We start from the raw sequence: 13,718 nt of genomic DNA, 5'->3' as shown, positions 1-13,718 counted from the left end.
TTCACATTTTACCTGTGAAGCTCAGCTGCCATCCTCTGAATAAAAGACTCAAGGTTGTGGTAGTTGAGCAGTAAGAAATAGCTGGTAGTGTAGCAACTGATCACTCTTTATTCTACCAGTAGTGCCAAATTGTTGTGGCACTTTTACTACAGTGGTTGGCTTAGAGGCAGATTATTGTAGAATATTATTTCTTTAATGGTTGTTTGGGTCTGTAGTAGGTATTAAGACAAGGGAAGGAAAAAAGCTATTTTTGCAGGTCACACTCAGGAAAGATTATTGTGTTTTATAATGAACTTAAGAGGACTTCATTGGAGTTTTGCTTTGCACTGCAAATTAGTTGCAAACCACCTGCCTCTTGATTTTAGATGCAAATCTCCTGTCAGTGTAAACTTCTGAAAATGGTAGCTTAGTAACCGGTTTATGACCTTATCTCACATCCTCAGTGACATGAGAAAATAGAGGAATGGAGATACTGCTACAGTTATCGGCAAGTTAATTGTTGTGTTTGCTAGTTAAGCTCAATCTCTATACCAATCCACGTAAAACTGTAAAACATGTATGTTCACTCTCTTAGAAGGATTTTGCTGACTAATGTTTTTCCTTATTCTCTTTTGGCAGCAAAATTCCTTTTTTGTAAGACAATTCTGCCTGGAAGTTTTCTTTGAATAAGCATCAGCACAATTACTGTGTTTTGAAACCTGGGCAACCGGTTGGTGTGTGACATTACTTCAAGACTGAACTAAATTAAACCTTTAATTTCAGACTTCATGTGGGCCCCCCGTATAGCTGGGTCCTGAGTAGTTACTTCCACTATTCCCCTCGCTACTAACTGCATTTCCAATCCCCAGCATCATGTATGGGGCAGTCCTTCAACTTTTCTTCATCTAAATGTAGCTCTGACTATTTACATCCCACTCTGCTAAGTACAGTTTAATAATCTAGGAGTTTAATGCAGTACTGTGGAGAATTCAGAGGCAGTGAACAAAAAACTGTATTACGCAGTTTCACAGAACAAAAGCAGTAGAAAATTTAATTCAGTTTTACAACATAATTATACAATCATGACGAGCTCCATTATCAGTCTTCACATGATTAATCCAGCATTTAATATAAAAAGCACATTCACACAAACACATACTGTTTGCACACATTCTAACTACAATCTCACATGATAGCATGGACAAAACAATAGCATAATTCTTTTTAAAACAATCTGTACATGGTTTCCTCCTCCAACGAAAATTCATAATCTGGGACAGAGAAACCGATATCAAATGATTCACAGCGGAAAACAAAAACATTTACAGTACAGTTCACAGGTTGCCACAACTGTAGTTGTGCCTATTTAGACTTCCTTCGTTTGGCTTGGGTGGGGCTCGCTCCAGTTTCTGTTAAAAAGCAAGTGCATACAAGTGTATTAGGGAAAAGGTAGTAATGGCATGTGTATAGCTTAGGTGCAGTGATAGATATTCTGTCTTTTACAGATGCTTGAGTGTTTACCTTTTACAGCAGCACTGGTTCCAGGCCTGGCTGATCTCTTCCTAATGCCACTGTCTGCTACTGGCTCCTCCTCCACCTCCTTCTCTGCCCGGGAGCTGCGCCTGCTCGGTCCCTTGGGCTTCTCCACAGCAGCTCTGGGAGGACCAGACAGAAAAACAACAGACAACAAGGAGGAAAGGACAACACAAGGATGTGTCATTAAACACGCAGGGGTGTGAGTTAACTCTGTTCTACTCAGAGAAAGATATAATACCACTCAGGACTGCTGTTTTTCCTCGTCTACCACAGATACTGTCCGTCTTCATCCCGACAGCATCCACTACGTCGACATGATCACTGCTTGTGTCTTTGCAGCGCAAACATGTTAAAATACATACCTTGGGACTAAGTTGATGGGCGTCTTTCTTTTCTTTGCCCATCTGTGATAGAAGTGGAAAAACAGCGGTAAACTATAAACTGTGCTGAACAAACATGGCTTCACTTCCCCATCATATTATGACAATCCCCAGGAAAAGAGATGTGGCCATAAAGGTCAGAGGAGTAGTACAATTTTTTTGTGACTAGGCTGTTCTTTGTTTAAGCTTCTGACATGCATTAGTATATTTATATTGTTGCATGCTAATCATACATACCAAGTGCTGAGGCCACGTGGCTCATTGTTTTCACCATGTACCCCCTTGGCCAACCAAATGAACTCCCTGAGTTTCAGTAGAGTTAGAAATGTCTAAGCATTTCTCCTTCGAGAGCACAGGTTTTAAGACTAGGCCAACTTTTCAGAGATCAATAGTAAGGGACACCTTAATAAACCCCAGCACATTAAGCATTTCACAGCTAATCAACAACACAGTAATTAAAAGAACAGAAATGTTATAAGGTGTCTTACCCCGGCTCAGAACCTGTTGAGACCTCTTCACCTGAACAGAACAAAAACAAGATTTATTTCTATGTCATCTACTACCAAGTGACTCATACAAGATCATATGGAACTGTTCTTTTCTATTGAAAAGACAAGCATTTTCAGTAATTTCTAAAACAAGTATGTCCACACTTACCCATCTTCTCACTGGCAACAGGTTCCTGTGACTGTGGGGCTTCTTGTTGAATAGGCGCTGGGCAAAAAGGGGTGAAATAGTTGAACTGACACATCTGATTATGAATATGTGAAACAAATGATCACAAATCACTGATTACGTAACTAAAACATGCAAAGTTTTCAAACCCAAGAAAGCCTGACACTTGAGGTTGCATTAAACATGTCACTATGGCATGTAATAATTAACCCTTACTGCAGCAATGACACACAGTGTGTGTGACTGTCAGCTTGACCTGACCAAGGATCACGGCCAGGATATGGTTCTAATCGTCTTTACTCGATTCCTGCAGATGTTCCCAATGATTCTTTTAGCTCGTAACTGTGTGTTTACCTGGGGTGGTCTGAGTGGATTCATGAGGTGCAGCAGCTGGCAGCACAGGAGGATCCATAGCTGGGGGGTCAGAGTGAACTGGTGCAACTCCACGGGGGTTAGCAACTGGAGAGGTTGTGGTAGGGGGAGCCTCCTGGACAGGTGCAGGTGCAGCAACAATTGGAACAATGGACGGCACGGGACTTTGTACAGGAGCGATTGTAGAGAGCAAGGTAGCAGAAGCGACTTCTGTAGTAGTACCAACTACAGTTACAACAGGAGCTTGAGGAGTTGCAGCCTGGGCTGGGCTTGACACTGTAGCTGGTGCAGGAACTGGAGCCTGGGTAACAATCTGAGAAGGAACAGTGACCTGGCCAGAAACTGGAACTGGAGAGGAGACTGCAGGCAGAGAAATGTTGTTCGGAGCAGTAGCATTAGGATGGGGAGCTGGTGCTTCAGTCTGAATGGCAGGACTAGCTGGAGGATGAAAGACCTGTGGTGGCACAGCCACAGTGGGCCCTTGCACAGGCCTTTCTACAGGACTCTGCTGGGAATCAGCTGTAGCAGAGGCAGCTGCAGCAGCCTGTGCAGGTTTACTTTTAACTTGGGCAGTGGGAGATGGAGACATGGGAGGTTTTCGAATTGTGTTTACAGTCCCAGGACTAGAGCAGGGAGGAGGAGAAGCCATGGGTGGTTGAAAGGGAGATGCTGCTGAAGGACTTGGATGGGGAGACGGCTGCTGGACTGGGGGACTAGATTTCTGAGCAGAACCTGCCTCGCCTAGATTTTCTGTTTTTACAGCCCCTGGGTTAATCTGCTGAGGAGCTGTGAGAGAACCAGTTGGAGTTGATGAAGACATACTGGTGGCAATCTGGACCGGTCCAACAGCACTTCTAGCAGACTGAGTGCTGGTCATGTTTGCCCCTGAGGACTGGGTGGAGCTTGGAGCAGGAGAGAGTTGGATGTTTGTAGTGGACACTTGGATAGGCCCCACCATGGTCACTGACTGTGATACCACTGTGGTATTGGGAGCCACAGATGCACCTGGGACTTGGAAAATTGGGTTGATAAATACAGGGGTGGTGGCAATGAACTGGGGAGGTCGGGGGACAGGGGTCTGCTGCCGAATGTCTTGAGGTCTAATGTTCTTGTTGGGGACAGCCACCATGGTGGAGACCATAGATGTGGGTGCCTGGGGAGTGGGGGCAGAGGTGATGGGATTAGAGGTGACAAAGACAGTAATCTGATTGGGAGAAATGTTGCTGGAGGAGGCAGGGATCTGTATGACTGAGTGAACATTTGTCACAGGTTTAGGACTAGGGTTTGGTTTTAGAGCCGAACTGACTGGGTTTAGAGCAGAGCTGGAGCTAGAACTGGTGCTAACAGTAGGGGCAGAACTGCTCTGACTGGAAGTGACTGGGTTGGGGCTTACACTCTGGGTGGTATTAGTGTTAGTACTGAGGGGGTTGCAAAGAGTAGTTGTTGGGTTTACATTCAGACTGGGACTGACACCAAGACTGGAGATGGGGTTTTGGTTAAGGCTGGGGGTAGTATTGGAGTTAGCTATAGTGCTTGGGTGTGAGCTGGGAACTAAAGCAGGCTGCAAGTTGGGACTACTGGTAGGGACTGGAACAGCAGGTCTGGGTTTAGCTTCTGATTCATTTACAGTGGCAGCAGTAGGGACAGAGGCTGACACATCTGTACTCTGGGAATTACTGTGGAGTGGCCTGTCTGGATCCAAAGCAGACTTGGGACTGTCTTTTCCCATGACATCCCTAACAGTATTATTCTGTATGGGCCGAAGAGGCATGTTTTGGATACCCGTGTTATCCAGTAACTGGTTGAGGGAGGTTGGAGCTGCCCTGAGAGCAGGTGAGACCTCAGAGTCCTGCATGGGTGCCGGATGTGCTGGCTGCCTGTCAACTGTGCCAGCCTGTTCTCCATCAGGTTTAGGCTGCTGAGGCATGGGGAAACGAGGACTTGCCATCCTGGGAGCTGATAACTCCCTCAAAGGCTGTGGTTGGGGCTGTTGAGGCTGAGGCATCTGTCGCTGCTCTGCTGTCATCATTCCCTGACTTTCCCTGACTACCTCAGCAGGGTTACCTTGAATCCCATGAAGAGGGCTCTGAGTCTGCTGTGCCTCCATGCCCCCACTCACTTGTGAAGCCATTGATACTGGACTTGGGGGCACTGAGGTAGGGGTTAGCATCATGGTTTGCCCCTGAGGGTTGACCAACTGCTGCTGGTGGGGAGGGCATGCGATGGCCATTTTTGCCCCCTTTTGTCTTCCTGGACTTGGGGTGGCTGACTTGCGGCTAGAGGCTGGACTTGACCGCCGACTATTACTAGGACTTGCCCTCTTACCCTGCCCTCCAGGCTGCTTGTCCTGTTTAGCACCTGCCCCCCCTGCTCCAGTGCCAGTAGAGAAAGGCTGCTGACTGTTGTTAGTGTTATTTCCACCCGTACTGCCATTATTGTTGTTGCCTGATAGAGCTAAGCTATGAGCGTGCCCAATAGCTTTCAGAGTTGTTGGGTTAAGACCTTGCTGATCAAATCCCCTGTTTAGGTTAGGCTGCCTGGGAGGCAGAGGAATGTTGATTTTGGGAGGAAACAGCCCTGCAATCGAGGCATTTAGCCTCTCAGGTGAAAGGTTGATTTCAGAGGGCTCAGTACTGGGTGGGCGATTAGTTGGAGTGAGTGGATGGTGGTACGGCCTGGGGCTAGCTCTGTTGGGTGTTTTGGGCCTGGAGCTCTGTGAGGTTGTGGGGACATTAGGGAAATGAATGCCAGGCATGGGGCCTCCTTGTTGAGGCTGAGTGGGTAACTGTTGCTGGGGACTGGCTCCAGTGTGGGGGGGCATTGGTGATGGAACAGGGCCTTGCTTCATCATGTGAGTGTTAGAGCCCTGATTGGCCATCATCTGTTGGGTCCCATTTCCAGGCTGCACCCCCATTTCTGGGCCAACAGGCCTGTCCTGCTTGGCGTGTGCCCCTGCAGCAGCCTCTTCAGATCCAGTGCCTTGGGGACCCTGGCCTAAGTCAGGATGGGACATTCTTCGTGCAGTGCTTGCAAGCTAGAAAAGAGAACAAAAAGTATGTAATGTACAAATACTTAAAATTCAGAATATGAGATGTAAATGGCAATATCATGTTTTCACATGCCACAGCACCCACCTGTGGGTTCACCATCAGGGGCATCCCCCTGGCTTTGTCAGGTGACGGTGGTACCCCTCCATGTCCTTGAAGACTGATCATTACAGGCATGTTACCTTGCTGTGAGACAGGAAGCCTCTGCACCTCAGATGGATTGCCCATGACCACGAGGAGGGAGCTGGCCTCCTGGTGGGATGGACATGCGATTTTTTGCCTGCTCCTGCTGCATCTTCAGCATCATCATCATTTGCTGCTGTTGCTGCTAAAATAAAGATGAAGATTAAGTGTGAACAGATAAACCAAACACTGTCATTAGTGTATATAATAATACTACTAAATAATAGTATTACCTGCTGTTGAAGGTGTGGCTGTTGAGTTTGCTGCTGCTGCTGTTGCTGCTGTTGTTGTTGTTGCTGCAGCTGATGAGGGTGCATCTGGGGCTGAGCTTGACCTGAAGTCTGCGGCCCTGTCATCCCCTGCTGCCCTTGAGCATTTTGGAGACCCTGCATCTGCATCTGTTGCATCTGCTGCTGTTGCTGTATCTGCTGTTGCTGTAATTGTTGTTGCTGCTGTTGCTGTATTTGCTGTTGTTGCATTTGTTGTTGCATTTGTTGCTGTTGCTGCATTTGCTGTTGCTGTATCTGCTGCTGTTGCATGTGCTGAATTTGTTGTTGTTGTTGTTGCTGCTGTTGTTGTTGTTGTTGCTGTTGTTGTTGCTGCTGCTGTTGTTGTTGTTGCTGTTGCTGTTGCTGCTGTTGTTGTTGTTGTTGTTGTTGTTGCTGCTGTTGCTGTTGCTGTTGCTGCTGCTGCTGCTGCTGCTGCATAAATTGCATGGGTACCTGCTGCAATACCCTCTGATCTCCAGCTTGGCCGGGAAAGCCTACATAACGTGTAGAGAAGCATATGTACAAAAAAGATAAAATTACAAACACTGAAAAGTAAGGAATACTGCGAAATTGCTACAATTTAAAAATCAGCCACCAAAATCAGGGACAAAACAGTTGCAAAAATTCATTTACTCAATGTCATTTACCTGCAGGCCTGTTGGCAAAATCAGGTAGTTTTGGACCAGAGTTGTCTAAGCCCAGATTCTGTTCACCACCCAGATTTGGCAGCTCAGAATCCTCCAAGCCAGCAGCCACATCAAGACCCCTAAGAAAGAGAAAATAAATAGATGAGTCAAAGAATCAATGTAACAGCGATAAAACTTACTTAACTTTCTGCCATAACAGAAGCTAAACACAAGTACATATATTACCCAAGTCCCTCTACTTGCTGTTGTCCCTCTCCCTCTTTGGGCTTCTTCTTTCGTGCTGGTTTCTTCTTTTTAGGCTTGGCCTGATTGCCTCCCCCTGCTCCTTGTTTCCCTCCTGGCCCAAACTGGCTGGCTGAGATATCACTCTGCAGCAAGTTGACTAGCAGTGGGCTAGTCAGTGTAACATCCTTGCTGACAGGAAAGCCACCTGGCTGTCCACACTGTGCCCCAATTGGCATTTGGCCTGGGAACTGTGAGTTAAAGTTCATGCCGTGTCCTGCAAAGTGGCCATTCCCCATCTGCATGTGCTGAGGGCCGCCCATCATGCCTTGCTGCTGCTGTGCCTGCATATCAGGGACCATCTGTTGGACTCCCAAGTCCCCTGTCCCACTATTGGGATCTCCCAGAGGATGTGGGTGCTGTTGAGCTGCCTGTTGCTGTTGCTGCTGCAACATGGCCTGTTGCTGCTGTTTCTGCTGCTGCTGTAACTGCTGCTGTTGCAACTGTTGTTGGATAAGAGGGTGACCAGCCGGAAGTCTCATCTGTTGCCCATGCATGCCCATAGCTTGATTAGGATTGCCAGCAATAGGAACCTGTTGGGGCGGTTGCTGATTCATCTGCTGGTGTTGTTGTTGCTGCTGTTGCTGCTGCTGAAGCTGTTGCTGTTGCAACTGGTGCTGTTGCTGCTGTTGTAACTGTTGTTGTTGGAGTTGAGCCATTTGCTGCTGTTGCTGTGGAATCATTTGCTGTGGGCCCACCTGGCTCTGGAACTGAGCCATGTTACCTGGAACGTTTGGCGAGGGGCCGCGCATCATCTGACCAGCCATGACCCCAGCTGGAATCTTGCCCCCAAATGCCTGTTTGTTGCCTTGCATCTGGTTGGCAACCATTTGTTCCATCATCGAGTTTTGTTGCTGTTGTTGCTGCTGCTGCAGGAGCATGGCCGGGTGCCCTTGGCCTCCAACCATCTGACCCTGCCCATGCATCACCCCCTGGCCTTGCTGAGGCATCATCTGCTTGGGTGGGGTCATTCCTCCTCTCTGCCCTTGACCGAGAGGCCTTGAGAGGACAGTCTGACCTCCACCCTGGCCTTGAACCATCTGGCTGGGGGAGGAGGACACGGGCTGGGCCTGATGCTGGAGGCCCATCATCTGGGTCTGGAGGCCAGGCTGTTGCTGGCCCATACTAGGCCCAGTGGTTGTACCAGGGGGTGGACCTGCCATGCTACTTTGTACACCCATAACATTGGGTGGTGCATGCGGTGGACCCTGCATTGAGTTTGGTGTGGAGGCTGATGGCTGAGCTCCTGATGCAAAATGAAGAGGGAAAATATTTTTAAAAATACTTGAATGGGTTTCACAACTGGTACCAAGGAATTATGCCTTCTGCTGGCTATGTGTTAAGACATGGCATGTCAGATGAGGTGATAGACACGTCAAAGCAGTTCATCAAGTCTCAGTGTGAACAACCAATAGACTGCATAGCCAGTACTTGATGAGTTAAGTCTTAAAATATTAAAGCCTCTTAATTTTAAAGCAACAAATTGATGCAGTCTGCGCCTAATGACCCAACGCAGTGTTTTCTTTAAATTTCACTTAAACATGAGTTACTCAACAGCATAGGAAATATATGTAAAATATTATGTGACATTCTAACTTAAGACTAAATAATCAGTAAAATAGGACCATTGTGAAATTTGTTTGTCTTACACTACTTGATCTCAACAAGTCTATGGTGAACTCTGAGGATTACTGATCACAGAAAATGCTTGATTAAACTGTGACAAAGTTTCATGATGTCAGCAGCTTGTATTGCCAGTAACCACAAAACCCATATCAGTTATGTAATAACCAATGTTAAGGCATCTTTGCCAAAAATGTTTGTGATTATGTAACAGCAGATCCCTTAAAATATTGGTACTGGCCTCAAAAATCCAGTTTGGTCTCTTCTCATTTCATGTCATTTTCATTTATTTAACTCAGTCAAAACATATGTATTTCCCTTAAGACATATTTCTATACATCATCAGTGCTTTAGACACTTTACCTGTGTGAGTCATTGGTTGGCTGTTCTGTAGCTGCTGAGGGGCTCCTCCACCAGGCGTTCCTGGAGTGCTGGCACTCACCTGACCTTGGACAAAGTTTGGGGTTGGAAAGCCCATGGGGCGCTTCTGCATGCCTGTAATCAGCATTGATTGATTTTGTTATTTTAAACATCAGAGTACAAAATTTCTAATGACTTAGCATAACATACTAATTTACGATGACCAGAAAACACATTTATTTTAAAAGGTGCATTTCAGTCTAACAAGACACACTTATCAAAAGCAGCCCACCTGGGTGAACCTGGGCCCCAGGCTGTCCATGCTGGGGCATTCCCATGAATCCTTGTTGCATGTTACCCTGTTGGCCAAGAGCTGCTCTTCCTGGTGAACCAACACCCTGGGGAAAACCCTGTGGAGTTGTAGGTCTCTGAGCCATCATGGGAGGAGTTCCTGGCGAACCCTGCTGAAAAGGAGACGAGGAGGAGCCAGGGGACTTGGCAGTGAGATTGCCCTGTGGTCCAGAAGTTGGTGGAAGGGGTGGAGGGGGTCTGGGCTGTCCTGCGACACCACCAGGGCCACCTTGAGGGCCTTTAGGCTGGGGGGCGGCAAACTGACCCATTCCTGGTTGCTGTTGTTGCTGTAATTGACCCGGCCCCATGGCATTGAATACCTGCCCAGCCTGTTGGCTGCCAAATGGGTAAGGAGGCGGAGGATGGCTGGGTGTCTGAACTGTAGCAAGTGGTGGCCGTTGAACCATTTGGGTTTGGGGTGGAGGCTTTCTCCAGGCAGGGCCTCCTTGAGCCGCTTGTGGCTGGAGGACCCCAGTGGACAACTGGTTCCAGCCAGGAGCCATCTGTCCTGATGGGTTGAATGGAGGTCTAGGTCCAAGCTGGGAGAGCTGAGCTTGCTGCTGGGCTTGCTGCTGTTGGTGATGCTGTTGTTGTAGCTGCTGCAATGCAACAGGGTTGAGTGGTCTCCCAGCCTGCAGAGTCATGTGATGGGCAGCCTGAGAAGGCATGGGGCCTGAGCCATGGGGACCAGCCTGAGGGTGCTGAAGCTGCTGTTGCTGCTGAACTGACATACCTGGCATCATTGGGTCCATCACATCTGTGAGAGAGGAGGATGCATTTTTTTTCCCATTACTGCACTGGCCAAGCCATACCATAGTTAAATTACAACCTGCATCATTTGATGCACAAGAAATAAAGACCTGAACCTGTCTGTGAAGATGGTCTCTGAACACGTGGGTGCATCTGTCCACTACTGCCTGGTACCATAGCCTGACCTGCCATGCCAGGCCCAGGGGGAACCATCTGCGGATTAGCCATCCTAATTCCTCCTTCAGGAAATTAATAAGTCATTAAGCGCAAACAGGAAAATAGCCAACACTTGACTAAAATGACTTAACACTGTATAAGCCAATATCTAATTAATGCTTATTTCAAACTTTTTATTCCATGTTGTAACTGAGGGAGAAGGGGAACCAGAGTATGCCTCTTGAGGGCACAAAGGCCAATGTGGTACACGCCCTAACCATTCAGCCATCAGGGCGCCCCAAATAATCACTACTTCAATCAAAAATTCAAGTCCAGTTTCAGTCTAGTTAATATACAGTGAATTTGTGTAATGAATTCCAAAAACTCATACCTGGACCAGGCTGACCTGGAAAGCCAACATCCATTCTCATCTGCCCGGGTCCTCCAATTGGTCCATTTACTCTGACTTCTTGTCCTCTATTTGGTCCCACAGCCACATTGATGGCCCCTTCCCCTGAACATCAACAGAGAGATTTACTACAGGAGGTCCAGTTCGTATCTCTTAGTTTTAAGTGCCACAGATGGGAGAAAAAACAAAACAAACATTGTCTCCTCTCATCCTGTTTTGAAGTGACAAAGACTTTGAAGACTGTCTACCTTCTATCTGCACAGAGAGAATCCCCAGGTCTCTGAGCTGCTGCTGGTTGTTCTGGGCCAACAGTCTGAGCCGCTCAGCAGCATCCCGAGGAATGTTGAAGGTAACCCGCACACTGTTCCACGGCTCCACATGCTGTGGCTGTAGCCTCTCAGAGCCTGAAAGGGGGACAATAAATGGATACACGATGCAATTACAGTGTTTGCAATATGGAATTTTAAAAAAATAAATAAATAGAGAAGTACTGGTCAGAGAACTACAAGGAAAGGATGGGCATAAACTATTGCTGGAATATACAAGAGCAATTAGAAGTGGGGGCATGATAAAATGCACATCTGCAGTGCTTGTAAAACTTGTTTTACAGCCAAGAATCAAACTGGATGAATCCCAGATATTCTGACACAGAATAAAAGACTCCTCTGTGTCAAAACAAATCTCCACAATTGAATCTAAATTTGGCACAAATATAAAATACAAAACAAATGAGGGATGTATTCACCCTATTAACTCTGACATGCCCACATAACCACACTCTGGCATTGCATTTTTATTGACCATTGTCCAAAAAATTTATTCACAACTACTGTGGTTGTTGTAACAGATAAAACATGTAAAGGTTCAAAGGAAAGCACTCGATTCAATAGGGCAACAAGAATCTGTGGACATATTCCTAGATTGACAGCAAGTGCTGCCATCAGTTGATAGCCATATTGGGCAGCTCCCATCTGATAATAATAATTAAATAACAATAATAAAACTAACCCATATCAAGCATGTTAGGTATCCCACTGAGGACAGTGTCAAGTTTTTGTGTGAAGTCCTCATCCTCCATATTCCCTTGAAAGGCAACAAAAACTGTAAAATCTTCTCCATCCTGGCAGGTTTCTTCAAAGCCATCTTGATTGTTGACTTTCTCCTCTTCAGTTACTGTGCTTCCATGGCAACTGTCAGCATCCTCTCCTGCATCATCCCCAACACCAGAGTCCCTGTCGGAATCATTATCTAGTTCCAGGTCCTCTGTCCTCTGGGACAGCTCGGGTGGAGTACGTTGATGTGCCATCCTCCCCTCTAACTAGGAGTGGCGTTTGAACGGTTTTATGCTGAAATTCCACACGACAAAGACATAGATCACTACTCCACCTAATTAACCACTATTGTCCCACACTATTGTCATGGTCGATAAACGACAGGGATGTCACAGTAAAGCGGAAACATTCAGAAATTGAAAACGTACAGTTAGCAGATCAAAAGCGGAATAAGGAGGTAGCTGCATGTTATACGCTGTTCCCTGCAAGCTTAGAGTGAGACAAGGTCAAACTTATAATCTCTTTGTGCAAATCTATGTAAAGTCAATAAGATGACGTTATAGTGAACGTTAACAAAACACCTGTACGTCATTGACATCACTGTGACCGGTGATTCTAAACTTTTAGCAGATGTGTCAAATGAATACAAAAGGACTGTAAGTAGTCAAGATATCTAAACTGCTGTGTGATTTTGTTTTGATATCAAACACACTGTATGAATACCCTATCGTAAACGGTGGACAGCTTAGTTAATATGATCGGCCCAGCAGTAGCACGGGCCTTAGCGCAAACGAAAGCTAACAGTGAATGTTCGAAATCCGCACGACGAACAAAAATATTGCGTGCCCTGTGTCATTGTGCATTTTCACGCCTGTATGAGCGTCACTTAAAACTCAAATTATTAAGTTTCTAGCAGACACCGCATCATCAAAGAGGATAAAATAACGCCAAGGCGGTTCCTGCTGGCTTCTCCGAAAGCTCCGGTTAGCCAACGCTAGCTACGTTAGCTGTGTAGTACTGCAGGTAATTCATCATGAATGCATTGGACCACAACTTATTAGCTTCCATATTCCTTAGCGCTGACATGCTAAATATTATCAGCAGTAAATTACGCCCAAAAAAAGCAAAACCCTTACCACATATATTCATCTGAAAATAAGTTCAACCAGTCGACATCTGCTAGCTAGATTAGCTAACAAAACATGAATCACAAGCAAGTGAACGACATCAAACTAACAGAACGTTGTTTCCGGTGGCGCTTTTCAAAATAAAACCCAATTGAGGAAGGAATAGCAACGCCTCTGAGCGGAAGTTAATAATTGGGTAGTTCAAAAATAAATTCAGTTATGTTTCGTCCAAACGTATCGTCTGCAAAATTATAGCATGTTGGGTATTTCCACTTAAATTTAAAATTTTGGTTCCTACCATATTTACAAGCATTTCTTTAAGTCTAAGAACTTGTTTTTTTTTTTTTTTTTTAACAAATCCAGAGATCCAAAGTTAACATTTTTCTGTGGATACAAATAAAATACACACTTGTGTCTAATCATTGCCATATTCTCTAAAATATGTACAACAGAATCTTGACTCATTGGACAGTGGCCTTCATTAATAATGACAATAGGCTGATATATAATTAGGCTAAGT

At 46.0% G+C, this 13,718-nt stretch overlaps 1 protein-coding gene across 1 annotated transcript; it reads right to left on the bottom strand.

Annotated features, from left to right (window-relative positions):
• Positions 1–1,002: 1,002 nt before the first annotated feature.
• ncoa6 (nuclear receptor coactivator 6) lies at positions 1,003–13,343 on the bottom strand. Its single transcript, XM_018668169.2, is given in 18 exon segments — positions 1,003–1,388; positions 1,501–1,634; positions 1,878–1,919; positions 2,384–2,414; positions 2,553–2,609; positions 2,925–5,976; positions 6,077–6,217; positions 6,219–6,317; positions 6,406–6,935; positions 7,089–7,207; positions 7,314–8,616; positions 9,357–9,488; positions 9,646–10,461; positions 10,571–10,693; positions 11,002–11,124; positions 11,268–11,423; positions 12,028–12,365; positions 13,208–13,343. Coding segments are annotated over 17 exon segments (7,203 nt in total). The 5' UTR covers positions 12,326–12,365; positions 13,208–13,343; the 3' UTR covers positions 1,003–1,341.
• Positions 13,344–13,718: the final 375 nt, after the last annotated feature.

Source organism: Lates calcarifer, linkage group LG6 (genome assembly GCF_001640805.2).
Source record: "Lates calcarifer isolate ASB-BC8 linkage group LG6, TLL_Latcal_v3, whole genome shotgun sequence".
NCBI lineage: Eukaryota > Metazoa > Chordata > Actinopteri > Centropomidae > Lates > Lates calcarifer.
This window is presented reverse-complemented; position numbering and strand designations above follow the sequence as displayed.